Consider the following 19,460-nt stretch of genomic DNA (forward strand, 5'->3'; position numbering starts at 1 on the left):
AGGGGAGAGCACTGTTTTATGTGTTTTATTCTAGCTTTATGGTCAAATACACCTCATATTGCATAACTTAGAGTGGTTTAGGTATGGCTTGCTGATTCACCACTGTGTGGGTCACAGAGCAAAGGACACCACTGCACATTTTTTATTGAAGCTCCCACCCTGATACTCAATGTGCACTTAATGCACAATCCCTAAGCTTTTTCTCCTAACTGGAAGGAGGACAAGGAAAAGCAGCATTGTCCCTGGTTTAGCTGTATTCTTTTGTGTGCAATGTAGAAATGATGGTTCTTTTCAGAGCAGAGGAGAGGAACTCCTGGCCACTCACGGCACTCGGGCATCATGCATTTCTCTGCCTCGGTGGTTTCTGCCTTGCACATGGATCCATCAGCAGGAGTCATCTTGATCATCCTGTGCCTTCTCTTCATCCCTGTGCCACAGCTGGCACTGCACTCGTCCCACTCACCCCATTCCGTGACCAGGCAGCTGCTGGGAGCTGTTCAAAGAGGACAGAGAAAATTGTTCATCAGTATCACAGGATCAGCTGAGTTGGAAGGGAGCCCTGAGGATTCTGGAGTCCAGCTCCTGGCCCTGCACAGGGTCATCCCCAGGTCACACCATGTCCCTGGGAGTGTTGTCCGAACCCTTCTTGAACTCCATGAGGCTTGGTGCTGTGACCACTTCCCTGGGGACCCCGTTTCAGTGCCCAAATTTTTTCTGATATCCAAACTGAATCTCCCCAGACATAATTTTAGGCCATTGCCTTGGCTCCTGTCACTGTCACACAGAACAGAGATCAGTGCCTGCCCCTCCTCCTCCCCTCCTGAGGAATTTGTGGAATTTGTGCAGTGAGGTCTCCCCTCAGTCTCCTCTCCTCCAGCCTGAACAGACCCAGGGCCCTCAGCCACTTCTCACACAGCTTCTCCTCTGGAGCCTTTTCCATCCTAATGGCCTCCTTTGGACACTTTCTAATGGCTTCAGAACTCCTTTTGTATTTTGGCACCCAAAACTGCCCCCAGCACTCAAGGTGGGGCTGCCCCAGCTCAGGGCAGAGTGGGACAATCCCTCCCTTGCCCAGCTGGAGATGCTGTGCCTGATGTCCCCAGGACAGGGATGTCCATTCTGGCTCCAAGGCACTGCTGGCTCATATTCAGCTTACCAAGAACCCTTTTCTTGGCTCTGCTTTCCAGCCTTTCATTCCCCAGTCTGCCTGTACATCCAGGGTTGCCTCATCCCAGGTGCAGAATCCAGCACTTTCCCCTGTTGAACTTCATGTGGTTAGTGACTGCACAGTTCTTTAATTTGTTGACATCTCTCTGCAGGGCCTCCCTGCTTTTGAGGGAGTCAGCAGCACCTCCCAGTTCTGGATCATCTGGGAATTTGCTTAGTATCTCTTCCAATCTTGCACGCAAGTAATTTATTAAAGTTTTGAAGAGCACAAGGCTCAAGATGAAGCTCTGTGGGACCCCAGGAAGACTCACATAAAAATGATTAGGGCGCCATGCTCCTGCTATATTGTCTGGAGTTTATGAAGGTGGATGAAATACTTACAGCACTCCTCATTTACAATACACTTCTCAGTCTCCTCAGTGGGCACTTTGCACATGGAGCCATCCTCGGGGAACTGCTTCACGTATCTCTCCCTGGATCTCGTCCCCATCCCGCAGGAGACGCTGCAGGGGGACCACGTAATCCAGTCAGACATCATGCAGGTGGAGCCATCTGAAACACAGGGAGCACTCAGCTGTGGGCACTGGCAGAGCTGCTGCCCAGTTGTGTGCAGCACCCCTTTTCTGCTGCCTTTGCCACTCTCCTCCACTGCATAATAGTGGGGTGTATTCCATTACCACCTCGAGCTGCAATTCCTTTTTTATTCTTTTTTCCTTATCTCCTGGCTCAGCGGTAAGTCCCTCCAGGGGACCTGTTCTTTTAGCCAGATGACTGATAAGATCACAGCATTCTATTGTGAGATGCTCTGCCCAGAGGGAGGAGCCAAAAGATGCCATCAAGGATATCAGCGGGGTTGTGCAGACAGCAAGGAGATCCCGTCTTCCAAGAGGAACAGCTGAGATCTTCCCTGCACTGGACCTCCAGAGGGAAACTCCATCAGTCTACAGGAACACTGCTGGGACAGAACCATATCTGCCACCACCGCCCTAGTGAGTGTCAGGCTGTATCTCTGACTCTGTCAGTGATTCTTCCTTTTTGTGCTATTGTATGTATTTGGTTCTTTGTTCCCTTTTTCCTAATAAATTGTATTTCTGACTTAGAGCCTCTCACTGGTTTTGCTTTTCAAACCAGGACAGATCAGAACCTCTAGAGAAGCTGAAATATATTAAGCTGCACGGACATGAAATAGAAGTGTAAGTTTCAGATTTAAGTAGAAATATATCTCAAGTGCTTTAAGAGACTGTGTTAGCTAGTAAAAGGCCCTAAAGCCTAGTTTAAAGTTCAGTAACTTAGCTCCAGATATAATAAAAACAAGGCAGAACATTGCTCGTGTTTCTAAATAGAATAGATAGAATTATGCACGTAAATTGATAAAATTATGTACATAGATTTTGGATAAGAACTGACACTACTTTCAAACATTAGAATAGGTGTAAAAAATGTTTTAACATCGTGTTTTTAGCTGATTGCATGATTTATGAATAAAACCTCTGTATTGGGATGCAAAGAGAGAAGATGAAAGGAAGGGAGAAGAAAAAAGGTGGGAGCTGCTGCTGCTGCTGCTTGGGACTTTATGCCAGAAAACTTTTAGCACTTTAGACTTTAATACTCTGAACTCTTTGCCTTTGAGACTGATGTATTAATGCAATAAACAACTTTGCTACAACCAACTGTTGCTCTTGTCTCTTTTGAAGACCCAAGACCCACGAATCCTCAACAGCATCCCTCACTCCTCTCCTTCACACTTCTGTGCACTTCATGCCCTGACAGAGCTGCGATACAGAATTCACCACAGTCAGCTGCCATCTGTGTTCTTCAGCAATTTTTTCTTGGCCACAACTCAGGCCATACTACAGCAACTGGCATCCTTGAGAACTTTAAAGAAGTAAATTCTACAAGGTGTTCTTCTCCTCCACCTTCCATTCCTGGGTACCTTCATCACTGCAGCCTGGGCCCATGCAGGGCTGGAAGTCTTGGGTGTCTGGGCAGGGCACACTGAGGTCCAGCTGAGCTTTGAGCATTCTCTGCCTCATCCTCTTGCCCTTTTCACAGGTAGAGGAGCTGCAGGCTGACCATGGGGACCAGTTTGAGTATATGCAAGTCTCAGGGGTGTCATCTGAAAAGTGAGGAAAGGCATTGAATGTTAAAAGTGGTCTTCCATTTTCCTCCTTTTTCTTGGCCAATGATTTCTCTAGATTGCAATGGAATACATTATTTCCTTCTTCATTCTATCCTCTCCATTTTAGCCCAGAAGAAGAAAAGAATTTCCAATTGCCTCTTTAATTAAATATATATATATATTTGAACCCCAAAAGTCTTCTCTCTTTTACTGTCTGTATTGTTATTGTCATCTCCTAGGCATACATGCAATTTATTTTCTGTACAAGGGAAGGCTAATAGAAGAGACCACAAGAGTTGAAAACCTAAATCACTGTTTGACACTGAGTGGAATTTTTGCTCCTAAGTCAGTTTTGTACCTTATCTACAAGTGACAGTGGGGAACGGAACAAAATATAAATTATTAGTAGCCCACAAACTAATTTCAAATGTACCTTCTTCTTTTTCCTCTGGTGCTAGGTCAGCCACAATATCATCTATGTTATCAGGGACGATATTGCACTGCTCCCCCTGCAAAATAAAGATCATGAACACTGAAGAGAGGAAACTCATCCATGAGGGGTTAAACCATCACATTTTGAGGCACTACTGTGTCTGCAGAACCTTTTTCTCTTTGAATTCCTAGGTGTACCCAAAGAAAATCCCCTATTAAGCAGATGCAATAATTGCCAGAATTAGGAGAACTAATATCTTAAGATAGTTTAAAATTTTTTTTCTGCCATTATTTTTGCTGTGGGTAGGTTAAGGAGTGTAGATTTGAAGGGAGGGTGGAGATAGAATGGATTGGACTTTTGGTTTACAAAGTGGATTTTTGCTTGCATGAGAATTTTACTTATATGTATTCTACCTTTCGTGCAATTCTCTCAATGACAACTCTGGCCACCAGCTTGATAGAGCCTCCTTCTGGATCATAAAATGGGCTTTGAGGATGATCTAAGCTTGTAAGAGGTCTGATCTTCTCCTGAGGCACTGTAGGTTTGTTAGGAGACTGCAATCAAAAAGAAAAAAAAAGTCATAAAAGAAAATAATAGTTAATCTGTAGAAATTAAAACTTCTCTGAAATGCTAAACTGCAAAATTCCAGTGTGAGGCGAACTTGGTACACTCATACTAACTGGTATGGGGAGTTCTTTGTTTTGTTTTTGTGCAGTTTTTTGTTTGCTTGGGGGGTTTTGTTGTTGTTGGCTTGGCTCTGCTTTGCTGTGGGAAATAGTTGAAGTTTCCTGTGGCAAACAGAACAGCTGGCATTGGGTAGAAACAGCCCCAGACTGGAGCTGATGATGGCCCTGCTTTGGTCTGTACGAAAGGGCACCCAAAGGCTTGGTTGTGACCAAAGCCCTCTGTTTATTGAATGGTGAATAAAACAGGTGAACAGAAATGAGAAATTCTATACTGTGCTGTGACCAAGACCTGGGAAAGTTTGCCCAGAGTGGGTGCAGAGCCTCCATCACTGGAGGTATTCCAGAGCTGCACAGACTCCCATAGCCTGCTCCAGGATGACCCTGCCTCAACAGGGAGATTGGACCAGGTGAGTCGCTGTGCTTCCTTCCAGCCTGACACATCCTGTCCTTCTGTGATAAAAATACCCCAGGTGGATGTCACATCATCCCACTGAGACAGAGTGAGCATTTAACAGGGTAGAAATCCATTTGGATTTGGGTGAAATGTGCCGCTTTGAGCTTGCTAGCATAAGTAAAATATGCTGTTTAGTCTGGTAACTGCAGCCCTAGCAAAACTACCCCAGCTAAGGAGAAAGAATGCAAATTTCCACACTAAAAATATAAGAGATAAGAAAGACTCCTCGGACCTTGAAGCAGCACAGAGTGACCCAGGAGTTCTTTCTGTACTTTCTGACAAAAAACTGAGTACAAGTGTAACCAGCTGTAAGTGTAACTCGAAATCAGCAGAATGAATATGCATGAACCTATTGTGAAATTCTATGCATATGGAAGTTAGTTAAGGTAATAAAAAAGGATGGGGAGTTCTCAGGGCTGTACATGTCCATTAAAGGGAATGATTTCCCACAGGCGTCCAGCGCTGGAATAAACATATCATCCCTACAAATCTTTATTGGAATTGTGTGGTTTTGGTTTTCCATCCGTGTTTCACCACCAGTGCTAATGCTGAAGGAACTCAGGCAAAACCACCGACAGTGAAGTGTAGTTACCACCTCTTTACATGAATTGCATTTCATTCCAAGAAAAATTTGAGTAGAGCAAAAAGTATAAAGGCATGGACGGCATCGCCGCGGATCAAACTGCTCCCCTACTTCAGTGCTCTGAGGGGATAATTTGGATAAATCACAGGTAGTGCCTATACCTCATAGGTGACGCCGCTGTCGGTGCCGGCATCCCAGGGGATCAGATCCTGCACGACCTTCTGGACCCAGCCGCAGTCCTTGGTGCAGAGATCCTCGGCAGAGAGCCCCACGTTCCAGTCGGGGCTGGGGCCCAGCATGGTCAGGAAGGACATCAGGTGCCGGTGGCGATCCACGGAAAACTCAGCAGAGGGAGCAGCTCTCCTGCGAATCCGCAGGAAAGGCGTGAAAAACGGAGCCAGGAAGCTGCAGCATCACCCAAGGAGGTTTGCACCTCAATAGGTGAAAGGGATATAGCGTGGGCAATGGATTTGTAGAGAATTTTTAAAGTTTGATAAAAACTCTATGAAATGTAAATTTTAAGGAATTTAGAGATTTCAGATGAGCTAAGATTTTAGTTAGAGATAAGCCTTACTAGAGTTAATTAAAATAAATGAGTAGGCCTTGATGAAGTTAAGAGTTAGTGGTTAACTAATAATTGATTGCTTGTCAGCACAATGTTTGGTTAGCTGGGTTTATAATGAAGAATACACAAACTGACAAAGAGCTTTAGGAACATAAGACAATTGTGGGCCTCCTCTGTTCTGAAACCAATTGAAGACAAGGAATGGGAGTTGTACCAAGAGTTCATTTGTCATATCTGCATTGAAAAGGTAGAAAGGTCAGAAGGAGGAAGACTTCATTGACTTCCTCATTTTGGCACCCCTCCCCATGAGAGGGACACTGACCCATGTCAAGGAACAAACCACGCATGCTGAATGGCTTTTGAAATTATTAGCATACAAGGCAAGGAATGGGATGTACTAAAATTGTGAATATGTATTTGTATTTTGGGTATTCAATACTTGTATGGATAAAAGGGCTCTGTAATCACCTGGAAGCTGCGGTGTGGATTTGGGAGCGATCCCGCACACAATAAACACACACTTTCTAACTTTATACTCTTAGAGAGCTTTTGTCCATCACAGTTGGGTATCAGTACTAGATCAATATCCATATTTCTTTAATAATTCAGAGCAGGAGCTTTGTAAACACACAATTTCTAACTTTAAACTGTTAGAGAGCTTTTGTCTGTCACAGTTGGGTATCGGTACTAGATCAATATCCACAATTTTTTAATAAATCATCTACATAGTATTTGTATGCGAACCTTGAGATAAGAAATGTTGATTTAGAAATGTTATGGAACAGGATAGACATTGTTGAAAGAGAAATAGAACTAGAAACAAGTTTTAAAGGATGGTTTTGTGAATAAAATTAGATACTTTTGAGAAATAGAATTATGAAAGATGCATTGTAGTAGGGTATTGTAGATGCAGGCGAACCCAATGGGAAGAAATGACGATGTCTGACTCAATTCAGAAGGCTGAATTATTTCTTTATTATAACTATGCTAAAATACATTAATATGCTATATAAAAGAAGAATACTAAAACTACATACTACTTTCTCTGACTCTAACACAACTCGTGACCCTCTCTGAGAGCCCAGCCCCAGGTGGGTTGGATTGGCCATCGGGCTCAAACAATCCTCACCAGAATCCAACCAAGCAATCACTCCAGGTAAACAATTCTCCAAACACATTCCACATAGGAAAAACAAGGAGCAGAAATAGAAATTGTTTTCTCTTTCATTTCTCTCTGTGCACCTCTATGAAAAATCTTGAGAGGGAGAGAAATGTGCCTGCCACAGAAAAGTGGTTTATGAGGGGTAATTTTAGATGACTCATTTTAAGGTATTTATAATATGATGTGATAAAGTTGATAGGTTAAGAAATGTTTATAATGTACTGTAATGAGGAAATAGTTTTTGATTGTGATTGTGTGAATATTTGCATTGTCTTACCCTTCACATGAGACTAAGAATAGAATAAAAGTTTTTAAAATGCCTCTCAGTTACCCCATCTCTAGGCCAGAAAAGAACTTAATCCGACAATACAGAAATACAGAGCTGCAGCAGTGTGCTTATGCATTAGTGAGATAATAATAATAAAAACATCTTTCAAAAATTAGGGCTAAAATGGCGGAGAAATACCTTGATTGCTAGGTTACTTTTTACCCCCACCCCCAAAGCTAGTATGAGTTTCAATGGCAAAAGTTCTTGAAAGTGCTACTGGGTGTGCAGAAGAGAACTCACTAATAATAGAGTTTTAATGCTCCTGTGGATGAGTGCCAGAGCTCACCCTGGGTCAGGGGTGGCTCCGTGTGGTGGAAAAGTCTCTCCTCCAGCCCGTGCTTCCAAAGAAAGGCTCAGCAGTCTCTGTTGTTCGGTCTCAAGGCAGTTTATTGCAAGTTATCTAAAAGATTTTCTTCTGGGGCTGCTGTGGTTTGCTCACAGCTCAGGCAGAGGCACACACACACCCTGACATCCTCTCTGACCCCGACTGCTTCTTCTCTCCCTGCCAGGGCTGCTGCTCTCTTTTATATGGGACATTACGTGTGACATGGTTATAGTTTTCCCCCAATGCCTATTACCTATATTAAATGGTGATTTTCTATCTTTTATATGGTGCATTACGTGTTACATGGTTACAGTTTTTCCCCAATGCCTATTACCTATATTAAATGGTGATTTTCTATCTTTTATATGGTGCATTACGTGTTACATGGTTACAGTTTTTCCCCAATGCCTATTACCTATATTAAATGGTGTTTTTCTATCTTTTATATGGTACATTACGTGTTACATGGTTACAGTTTTTCCCCAATGCCCATTACCTATACTAAATGGTGCTTTTCTACTCTAAACCAATCTGTGAGTGCCAACATCACCAAAAACATGGAGGTAAGGAAGGAGAAAGAGGAAGGACAGGCCAGGCCCAAATCCCTCCATCTTAAAACCTCTGACCCCCATGTACAAAACCAAAACCCCCCTGTACAGCACTCAAAAATTCTTCCCTTTACTTTGTGACTACTTCTACTATAATATCTAAACTTTTGTGACTTCTTGTTCTTCCTGCAAAGTTGGTAAATCATTCCATGGCTCATACCCAAAATCACAGCTGTTTCCAGCTGCCTGCCAGGGTCTCAAATGCTTCTGACTGGGGCCCAGAACATCCAAAAATGTCCCCTGTCCCTGGGGAGGGAATCTGCTGCCTCACCTGGGCTCTGCCCTGCTGGCAGCAGCTCCCACATTCCAGGGCAAAGGGCAGCAAAACCAGCCCTGCCTGGAGGCCTCTGCTCACAGAAGAGGAGCTGGAACCCTCCGTGGCATTTTGAGCAACAACAAATGCAGAATTATTTAAAATATTACTTTGCTAATTCTGTTCTAAATTCTCATGTGATGCCAACGCAAATTTTCTACAGCTACAGGACTTGGGTTAATAGAGTCAAGTCAAGGTTTTGTTGGGCTTTTTGTTTTCAATTATATGCCAAAATACACTGGTTCAGAGTATCTACAGACCACATTTATTTTAAATGTGAGACATTTTTACAGTCTTATTTGTCCTTCCTTTTTTAGTTAGGTAACCAATAATAATGCCCATGCATGCTTAATAGTGCAGACACTGTTCTACTGTAGTCAGAAGGAGTTTATTCTTTTTATAAATGCTTATAAAAATGTGGTATTTATTTGTGGGGTTTTTCCTGGCTCAAAGCACTCTCAGTACATTAATAAAACCAGAACAGCTTGAAGACAATGCTCTTTCAGTAGCTATCACAAAGTTTCAACAGTAAGATATCAAAAGGTTAGCATGTTTAGTTCCCTTTCAATAGGCAAGTTAAGAATTCACTAATATGTAAAATATTCTGGCCACTTCTGTTCCAGAGTCTTCAGAAATTGTTGCTACTGTGTAAATTATCTTATGCTGAGTTAAAGACTCTGAGTAGAAGAGTTTCTAAGTATTTTATATCATTAATCCTGCCTTTCCCAGAAAGAAATGCAAATTACTTTTTTTTTCATTAGAGATAGAAGTCTGATTTCTTTTTGTCTAATGCAAAGTCATAAAATAATGAAAGACAGTAACAATTTCCCTCAGTGAATGCAGTATCCTGGTATATTTGTCAAGCACAGAGCCGTGATTAGTCCTAAAAAGCCTATTAAATGACTTCAAGTAGCTAAAGGATTTACTGCATTAGAAGGGTTTCTAAGAATTCCCTATAGGAATTATATATTTCAAACAGAGTAAGCAATGCACTGTAAAAATATTAGAGATGTGTGTTTGCGTAGCTGATGTTTAGATGGAGAGTATGTCTAACATGGACATGGCAGAACATCATATTCATCATGATGTTAATTTAAATAAGAATATGTTTGTATTTAAATGAGATATATTATTTATTATAATGTCATTATTTAGTGTTATTTATATTTATTTTCTATTATATATTACTTATATTTAAATAATAGTATTAATTAAATTATAACAATGTCAGTGTTGAAACCTTGTTAAGGAACATTTCAGTGTGAGATTCACTCTGCCTTCAAGACTTTGGATGTATTAAATATCAGTAAACTTGAGCCTGCCATAAATTCCCAATTCAGAGCACTTTGCAAAAAATCACTTATCTTCTGCTCCTTTGTTAGGGCAGGTAGATAATATTATGGCCACTTTACTGTATTTTATCCTGTAACAAGTTAAGAAAGAAAAGTGAAAATTCATAGAGGACAAATGGAGGCCTTTTCTTTTTTCTCCTTTCCTTTCCTTTCCTTTCCTTTCCTTTCCTTTCCTTTCCTTTCCTTTCCTTTCCTTTCCTTTCCTTTCCTTTCCTTTCCTTTCCTTTCCTTTCCTTTCCTTTCCTTTCCTTTCCTTTCCTTTCCTTTCCTTTCCTTTCCTTTCCTTTCCTTTCCTTTCCTTTCCTTTCCTTTCCTTTCCTTTCCTTTCCTTTCCTTTCCTTTCCTTTCCTTTCCTTTCCTCCCTCCTTCCACTTCTGTGCAGACATTTTCCAAAAGCACACAAATTTGATAAATACTTGTGAGGAGTATGGACACAAACTTGAACAACAGTTGTTTAACGTTTCCCAGCATCCAAAATCCAGAGTCCTTCCCGAGTTGCTGTAATTAAGGGGAAAATGACTAATTTAAGGCACCACCCATAACTTCTACCCAGATGAAGGGATAGGCAAAGACTGGGCTTATACAAGAGAAAACTCTGGGGGCTTTTGTTAGCTTTTTAATGGTCACAAATTTCATCTCTTTCAAGTATCCACATGAATGACAGATTTATGAAGCTGGCAGGAACCAAAATTCTTCCTGCATCCCTCAGCCACACATCTGGTTCAAATGCCCTAAGACTGCACTGTGGATCTCCATGAAGGAAACCAGTGCAAAAATGTATTCAGTATACCCTAAACCCAACTTTTTTTTTCATTTTTGTATTATCAACACTTTGGATAAAGTAGGAATTTGGAACATCTTTTTTCTCTTCAAAAATTGTAGAAGATGTTCTTCTGCAACAGGTTGAGCATGTCTGGTAAAGCCCAGAGGAAATCCTAAAGTGTAAATAACTTGTCAATTTTCTGCAAGAGACAAATATGTCCCCTTTCCTTCCCCTGCACAAATAAATGTGTCGCTATAGGACACGTGAAAGCACGATGTGAGCCACGTGTTATTTGCAAGGTAAAGAAAAAAGTTTATTCTCTGACTCTGACCTTTATACTTTCCCAAAGGTGACATTGGATTGGAGAGTGAATGGGCCACCTCTCCAAAGACATTGGACAAACCACTAGTACATCAAGTTTCTCCACCCCCATAAAAGAATGTAAACAATATGTTGTTTACAGAAATTGTGTGGGAAAATTTTTCAACAGAATGTAAACTCAGAAGGCTTTAGAAAATCTTCAGAATCAGGGTGACATAAATGCCTAAAACCAGTGGCAAATGAGAGTTGCAGAGCAAGTCCTGCCCATTAGGAGAGTGCCAGGTGAGAGGGATGAGAGCCCACGGGGCAGGGGAGCCCTGCTTTCCCTGGCTGAAGCAGTGATTTTCCACTGGGAGCCTGAGCAGCCTGCTGGCAATTCCTGTCACACAGCACAGAGTGAGTATCCTGCATCCTAATCTTTTCCATTTCCTTTATTTCTAGCCCATTTTATTTTTGTTAGCGGGACTAGGATCTCCAGCTACAGAGATGCCATACACTGAGCAGTGTAGGAAAATGGTCTTTTTTTTCGCCCTGTTTTTGTATTTTTATTTTGGATTGTGAGTTTTTCTATATTTTTTTTCTTTTTTTTTTTCCCTTTTAAGGCTGAAAGAGCACAAACATGATTTTGCTTCACAAGTTTTCTCCCCAAGTGACAACCTAGTTGCTATCACTGCTGGGGGTGGGGGTTAAGGAAGTCTTTGATGAACCATCAGAAAACTCAGCTTGCTGCATGACACACTTTTGAGTGTTGAATCAATATTGTTGTGTTCTACTGAGGTCCATGAGAAAGGAAAGAGAGCACACATAAGGAAGGTGGTTGTGTAGAGTTGCTGAATAAAAATAGCAAATATAGTATTTGGCATAATAAAACTTTGTGTTTACTTTTGGTTTGATATTTGATTAGCAAAGTAAAAGAAGTGATTAGCAAGTAAAAGAAGAAGCAAAAGGCAGCCTAAGCATATACTTGATCTTATTTTTTTAATAATAAGACCATTGTTAGGGTTGAGATTTTGCTCACTTTTGAAATTAAATTCTAATTCAGGTAGGAGAAAAAAGCTGATATCTACCATGGACTGAATAACTATATGGAGAGTATAATCACCCTAACCCCATTCTTAGGGTCTGGATCGTAGATTTATTTGAGTGTACCAGGATCTGATTTCACTTGTGCCCAGAATGGTGCAGTAGCCTTTTCAAATAGGAAGAAAAAAGTGGAAACACAGAAACTATTCAAGTCTGATCAGAGGCAGAGGGTTGAAAGCACTGTGGACCACAGTGCCATTGCTTTCATCTCAGTGGTCCTGATGATCATAAAACAGTTTTTTTTTTTTTTTAATTATGAGTTTAGCTGGTTACAGGACCATGAAAACTGTAATTTTCAGAAACACCAAATGAACTTTCTGTTCTACCTCTAGTTAGCAAAAGTAGCATCCTTCTTTTTTTAGAGACTTGCACTGCATCCCATCTACAATTTCCAGGATGAACATTCCTATTTACTCATCTCTAAAACCTTTTGCTATCGATACAAATAACACTGTGAACATGGAAACAAACTTCACACCCTTGAACTTCCTACCAGCAGCACTTACACAACACCTCTTTTATTGATTACACTTTAAAGTCAGAACATCCTGAAAGGTGAGGTAGCTTCAAATAAAAGAAAGGAAGAGAATTAAGATCCCAAAATGAATGGAAAAATACCCTTAGAAGTCTGCAACCAACAGAGCAAATTAAATTACATATTTAGATGTTGTATTACTGAGAAAACCATTTCTGAAATGATGGGAATGACTATTTCTGCATGGACAAAAAAAGTTCTATGCACAGGGATCAACACCTGAAGATAAACCCAGAGTTTCAGGTTTGTCCTGTCAACCCAGGACAAAGTTGCACAGAAGGAGGAGGAGGAGAATCTCCAGTTCTGATTAAATGCAGGGCAGGTAAGAACTTTAGCTAATGAGTAATTTAAACATATGTATGTTCCAAAAGGGCTACATGAACACTGAATCAATGAAATTTGATTGACATCTATATAAAAAGTTGCAAAGCACATTAATCTCAAGCTGTTGGTTTCTCTAAGCACCAAAACAGAGGAGGTGAGAAGAGGAGTTTGGCTGTTTTATTTCATAGGGAAGGAATGAAGAAAGACAGAAAACTTCTTATACATTTACCATTTGGACTACAGAACCTCCCAACATAACAACCTCTTACCTTGCTATGTGTCAGCTTTTAAATTGAGAATGTTGCTATGACCAGTTAAAAGTGGTGGATAAGTTATTGCACATTGAACTAGGGGATTATAGCATTACCACTGGCATTTAAACAATGCATCAAAACAAATGCTGCCCTAAAATATCAATTATCTGAGGGATTTTAGAAAGCATTACCAAAGGAAGGGACTTTGTGCACACATTTCAGGCATATTCATATTGTCCTATAAGCATGCCTAGATTGCTACTGTAGATAATAATGATATATTTATTCATTAGCACATCGGCTCTTTGATTTATTACTTTCATTCATCAGTGGGCATACCTTGATGATGTGATTAACAAATATGAGCAGGTTTTCTACACTGCAAGAAAACCTCAGGTAGCTCAAGTCAGGACTGCAGCTTGTGAGACTGAGGATTATTTGGTGTGTTCTTTGCAGTTTGTCACAAACAAGGTGTGGCTATGGTGCTGGCAATATTTACTCCTGCTTCGAAGAGCTGTCTTTAACAAATGACACCATCAATACTATTGATTGGAATACCTAAAAAATGTGGCTACTCCTTCAAAATCCTTTAAAGAATTTTAAAGTAATACTGTCTTACTTCCCAGAACCATTTGATTTGCAAATATCCTAAGATAAGAGTTGCATTTTGCATTTTCCCAGTCCCAGTGTAACCTCTGAAGATGCCCAACTTTTATTAATTGATTATTGATTAATAAATGCACATTCTTGTTCATGCAGCATCCCTCTCCAGCCAACATGCACACACCTTTTGGTGTCTGGAGATGGGAACTGAGGTAAATGTTTAATTACCATTCCATTCATAACAAAATGCCAAGGGCTAACAATTAGCAGGTTGAAGTGTTGCAAACAGAGTTGTGCTCACTAGGAATTGCAATGGCAAATCACCCCAGTTACTCAGTGAGTATTGACAGAGGAATGAGGAGGCAGGATCAGTAAGCACACGTGTAATTGCATGGAAATGATGCTGACATGATTACTCACTGTATTATTGAGGGAAATTATTTGGCTCAAGGAAAGACAGCAGGTGGTTGGGAAATAATCATATAACTGTAACTATCAATGGGAGGAACATGTAGAGAAAGAAGAAAAGCAAGGGATGAGATGTTTGCAGAATGGGATGAGGAAGTTTGATTTAACTGGATGGCCTTTAATTTCCATGAACATCGAGTATAAAGTTCTTGCAGGGATTGTTCTTAATTAATTCTTTTCTATGTTTTAATACTTAACCTTTTTCCTTGGCTAGTGACATTTGAATTTTAAGTGGAAAGTAAATAGTGACAGAAAATGGAGCTGCCATATGTGCTTGCTCTGACGAAAAAGAGATTTATACAAGTTTTTTTTCCAACAATCACATATGTTTTTACCTAGAACTCTTTTTTTCCTTGAGATTGGATTATGAATTTCTTAACGTGGGTGTCAGACCATCTGTCAGACAATGAAGTTTCCCTAGGTCTCAGTAGTACCTTTAAGTAAAGCCACTTAAGACAATTCTTGTTTGTGAGAGCGAAGTAATTTTTAGATTTTTTTTTTTTAGTCAACAAATGTATATAGAGTTATATAAATGTATATAGAGTTATATAAATGTATATAAGTTATATAAATGTATGTAGCTCTAAATGGCACTCAGCTGACATGGATTCAGGTAACAGGGTACTTCACAATAGCATGGATGCCAAAAGAGGCAGAAATTTCTTGCCTTGAGTTGCTAAAACACAACTCAGCAGAGTTTTGTCCTGACATCTGAGAAAAAATAAGAGACTGAGTTATTTTCTCATTTAAATGGAGCTCTGTAGAGAGCATTAAAATAGAGCAGCCAAGTTGTGAGGGCAGGATATGTTGTTGGGTTCATTCATTCCCATTAAGTTTTTGGAGTATCAATAAAATGGAAATTTATATGATTAAAGATTTCATCTTACATTAGTTATCCAAATGTATACATGCACTTTGAGCCCAATTTAACCCTGTCTCAAATAAAAATGCCTGATATTCTACATGGATTTTTAAAATATATATTATTGCTCAGATATATCTTCTGAGATTTTTGGTGTGACAAATATATCTACTTTATGGGACAAAAATATAATTTATATTTAAAAAAAACCCTAAATACAATTTAGATGAAAGAAAAAAGAATTTCAATTTATGTCCGGTTCTTACATGAAAGCTTGCATTTTGAAGTCAAAGCCTTTTAACGGAAGTGCTTTGATTAGTTTTCCTGATGGATAATCTGTTTATCCAACAGAAACCTCACTTGCATCCAGCTGTCAGGAGTTCAGGGACACAACCAAACCTTCCAAAGTCAGACAGGTGGGGATCACCTGAGTTTTGGGATTTGTAGGACAACACACCAACAGTGTGAAGGAATAAGATGCAGCAGGAAGTAAGGAAGGATGTGGCACAGGAAATTTTCTGACATAAAATACAGTTTAACCATTAGCCAAATGCAGAGCTGGAGCACTCAAACTATTTCACAGCTCCAGAGAAACTGATGTATTTTTCTTCATGTTATCAAAAGTCTCAGCTGACTTTTCCCCTGTATTTTGTGGGTTTTTTTATATTGGATTGTCCTTTCTGCATTACTGTTTCTGATTAGACTGGGGGTTAGGATTCTATTTTTGACAATATTAAACTTCACTGGATGAATCCCAGTTATCTATAAAATCATAAAAGGAGAAAATAGCTGAGCCAGACACATCATTGTGTTGCCATAGGAACAAGAGACTCTGTCTGGTCTCCTCATTCCTGTCCTTCTGTACACAAGACCTCCAAACTTTGAGAATGTTTCCTGGTACCACACTGTCATTTTGGGGAAGGAAACCTAATTTCCAGCAGGACTGACAGATATTGGCTCTTACCCCATTTTAGGGTAGACAGCACCATGTGACTGTGGGGGATGACAGAGAGATAAGGATTCCTGGGAGAAAAAAGACCCTCCAGAGTTTTACAGAAATAAAAAAGTGAAGACTGCCACTACAGACTGTAGTGGCACCATTGAAACAAAATGTTGCTTTGCAAGAATAAAAATATCTGCTTTATAGGACAACATATTTGGGGGAAAGCAACAGAAATCTTTGCATTATATTAAATTCCTGGGATGCATATCATGAAACTACTAAAGTTAATATGAATTTTAATGCTCCAATTGTACATCCACGTTCATAAAAGCTTACTTTAGAAAGATCAGAGCTACTAGAATATCATATATTCATTATTTTCTTGACTTTTTTTTTTGAGGAGTGGGTACCATAGAATGACTAGAAAATTCTGGGAGTATCAATTGTTTCTTCCAAAGTTTATGTCTAACTAGATCTATTGAAAGTCCAAAGCCAGAAACCTTATTTTTTAAAGATTGCACTTCTGTTCCCTTCTGAGGAGTTGCTTATGAAACCTGAGTTTTTGAAAGACAAAGCATTTTCATCATCACTGCATAACACCTGGTGAGGAAGCATTTTTGCCACAGAGCTATGACAAAAGATCTCATCCAAAAATTGAGTAGATAAATCTGAACAAGACTTATTCTTCAGTTGAAGTGCTTTATTTTTCTTTTATACAGAATGTATTTTTCCTCTGATAAATGCTTTCTTTATGCCTTTGTTATATTTCCTGTAAACGCTTTTACTTTCAAGAAGTTAGTTTCTAAGGAAATCAGCTTGACTTTAATGTTTTTTTTTTAGTTTAAGGGCATCAAGATTTTTTTTTTTTTCACTTGTAATTGATGTAAAGAAAACATCACTATTGTGATAAAGAATGGGGTTTTCACATTTACATCTGTTTGTGTATTAAATAAATTCAGGTCCTGATTATGTCTTGCAAGAGTAATTCTGCCAGCTGTGATACAGGGTTCAAATCCCAATTCACATGTGCTGCTTTCCTCCACTTCTTCCTGCAGTTTCAACGAAGTAGCTCACTTTAAACTATTAGAAATTGGTTTTTTATTCCTGAAAGCTTCAATCCATATTTTCTCCCACATCAGCAAGAACTCTGCTTCTTGCAGATGCAATCAGAACTAAATTCTGATTTAGTTCTCACTGCATTTCTTTGGATTTCACTGGGGCCTCTGCGGAATTTGTGTCCATCCATTTATGGCAGCTCAGATAAGGTCAGTTTCTGAAGGAATAATGAGCTACCAGATGTTACCAAGCAATCACAGGAACACTGAGATTTCTGTGCATTCATTAAACTTGGTCAGATTTGGAGGAGTTTTTCAACTCATTGATTGTCAAGTCATTTTTCCAAAGGATGGCAACACAAAACCTCAAGCAATAACCAGCTATTAGAACATTCTAAACACAAGCAAAATATTGTATTTTCCTCCAGCTTGGCATGAAAATTTCAATCTGCATAGTTAGCATGCAGGGGCTTAAGTTTAGACAAGACATACCTCACACAAAATCTTTTTATAATATTCCCAGAGTGCCTGTTGAAGGGAAAATATGGCCCATAGAATACAACATTACAACTTTTATTCTTATAACAGTGTAGCTGCAGTTGGAGAGAGACACTTAGGGAATTTAAAAAATACTTTCAAGCATCTCAAAATCTAAATCAGCTCATCTGTCAAGAGACAAGCACATCATAACTCTTCAGGAAAAAAAAAAAGGTATTTTCTTTTTAGGATAACATAAATCCAATGAGGTGTCAAATATAACCACATTTCACTCATTACGATGGCGAGCCTCTGAGAATGAATTTGCAGCTCAGACAATTCATCAGCCTATTCCTGGTTTCAATTCTTCATGCCTTAGCTGCCAACAGTTTTATTTCCTTTTATTTTTCCCTTGTTCCTGATGGCTTGTTATCAACGAGATGGGCTTGTGCAAATGGCATTATTTCTCTGCTGGAAGTTTTGTTGTTCTTGTGAATTCAGTGCAGCTCAGGCACACTGATGACTGGCAATGACTGGTCTGGGGTTTTTGGCTGACTTCCCAACCACGTGCCAAGTGTGGTCAGAGACCTTTTGCTGCTGCAAGCTATTATCTGCAATTAAGAACATGAGATATTTTTGCCCCCAAGAATCCCTATAAGTTCATTAAAGTTCACTTTGGGCAATGGTTGGCTTCTACCTTAGCATTGCATTTATATTTTAGTTTTAAATCAATTATTCTTTTTGAGCTGTTCATGCTGTCCATTTTACTCTTTTTTTTTTTTTGTAACAAAAGTTAGCATCCATTTTTTATTAAAAAAAAAACAAACTTAAAGGCACACATAAAGTGTTCAATGGCTTAAATTAAGCTGTGGAAGAATATTAAAAAAAAGGCAAGAAAATGCACCATCTTTTCTATTTTAAAAGTACAGAGGAAGTGGAAACCAGATTAATAAATTAATGCAGTGTTCATCTAGGTGAAAATATTTGACAAGTAGCATGAAAAATAAGCATTATAAGGAATATAAGAAGGAACAATAAATAATAATCTTCCTTATTTTTATATAACCCTCTGTTGACTCTTAGTCACACAAGAAAAATTTATCCACATGTGATTTATTTTTCAACTCATTAGGTGTAACAATGTTTATAATCAATTTGTATAACAAAACATTAATGACATCCAGTGCAGAGATGATTAAAGGAATAGGATATGAGCTCTTCTCATCCCTTTGGAGACAACAACAAATATAATTATTTAGACAATTTAGACAATGCCCATTACAGCTGGTTAATTGCAGTTCATCTGTATTTTGCCTTCCTGAATGCCATTTAAACCCAAACACAAGTGTGTATGTTCAAATGTGGGGTTTTATTTTCTTTTTTAATCTCACTTGGGTAGTCTGAGGACCTGATTAATTGAACAACTGAATAATTTACTTATTGCTATTGTACTTTTTATAAATTATTTTCTGATAGCAATATCACCCTTATATATGAGCAGTTGTTTATCTGTTGCATTGCAAGCCAGAAAGTAATTTCATCACTCCTAATGGGACAGCACGAGGGTACAGAAACTGAAAATGAGCAACCAACCTCAGAATTTACTCCCCTAATGCACTTTTGTGACTTCACGGTATTTTAAACTAAATCAAGGTACAATTTCAAATATTTTAAGTG

The 19,460-nt window shown here is 39.2% G+C and overlaps 1 protein-coding gene across 1 annotated transcript in view; it reads right to left on the bottom strand.

The window, feature by feature from the left end:
* The window catches only part of SPON1 (spondin 1), a 189,959-nt gene that overhangs the window by 7,421 nt on the left and 163,078 nt on the right, over positions 1 to 19,460 (bottom strand). Inside the window, exons 8-13 of the mRNA XM_021527583.2 lie at positions 5,604 to 5,805; positions 4,133 to 4,273; positions 3,720 to 3,795; positions 3,101 to 3,283; positions 1,549 to 1,719; positions 326 to 493 (exon numbers count right to left, since the gene is read on the bottom strand). Of these exons, the coding sequence (XP_021383258.1) occupies positions 326 to 493; positions 1,549 to 1,719; positions 3,101 to 3,283; positions 3,720 to 3,795; positions 4,133 to 4,273; positions 5,604 to 5,805 (941 nt within the window). The remainder of the gene's footprint in view (positions 1 to 325; positions 494 to 1,548; positions 1,720 to 3,100; positions 3,284 to 3,719; positions 3,796 to 4,132; positions 4,274 to 5,603; positions 5,806 to 19,460) is intronic.

The sequence above is a fragment of the Lonchura striata genome, chromosome 6, assembly GCF_046129695.1.
Source record: "Lonchura striata isolate bLonStr1 chromosome 6, bLonStr1.mat, whole genome shotgun sequence".
Taxonomy (NCBI): Eukaryota; Metazoa; Chordata; class Aves; order Passeriformes; family Estrildidae; genus Lonchura; species Lonchura striata.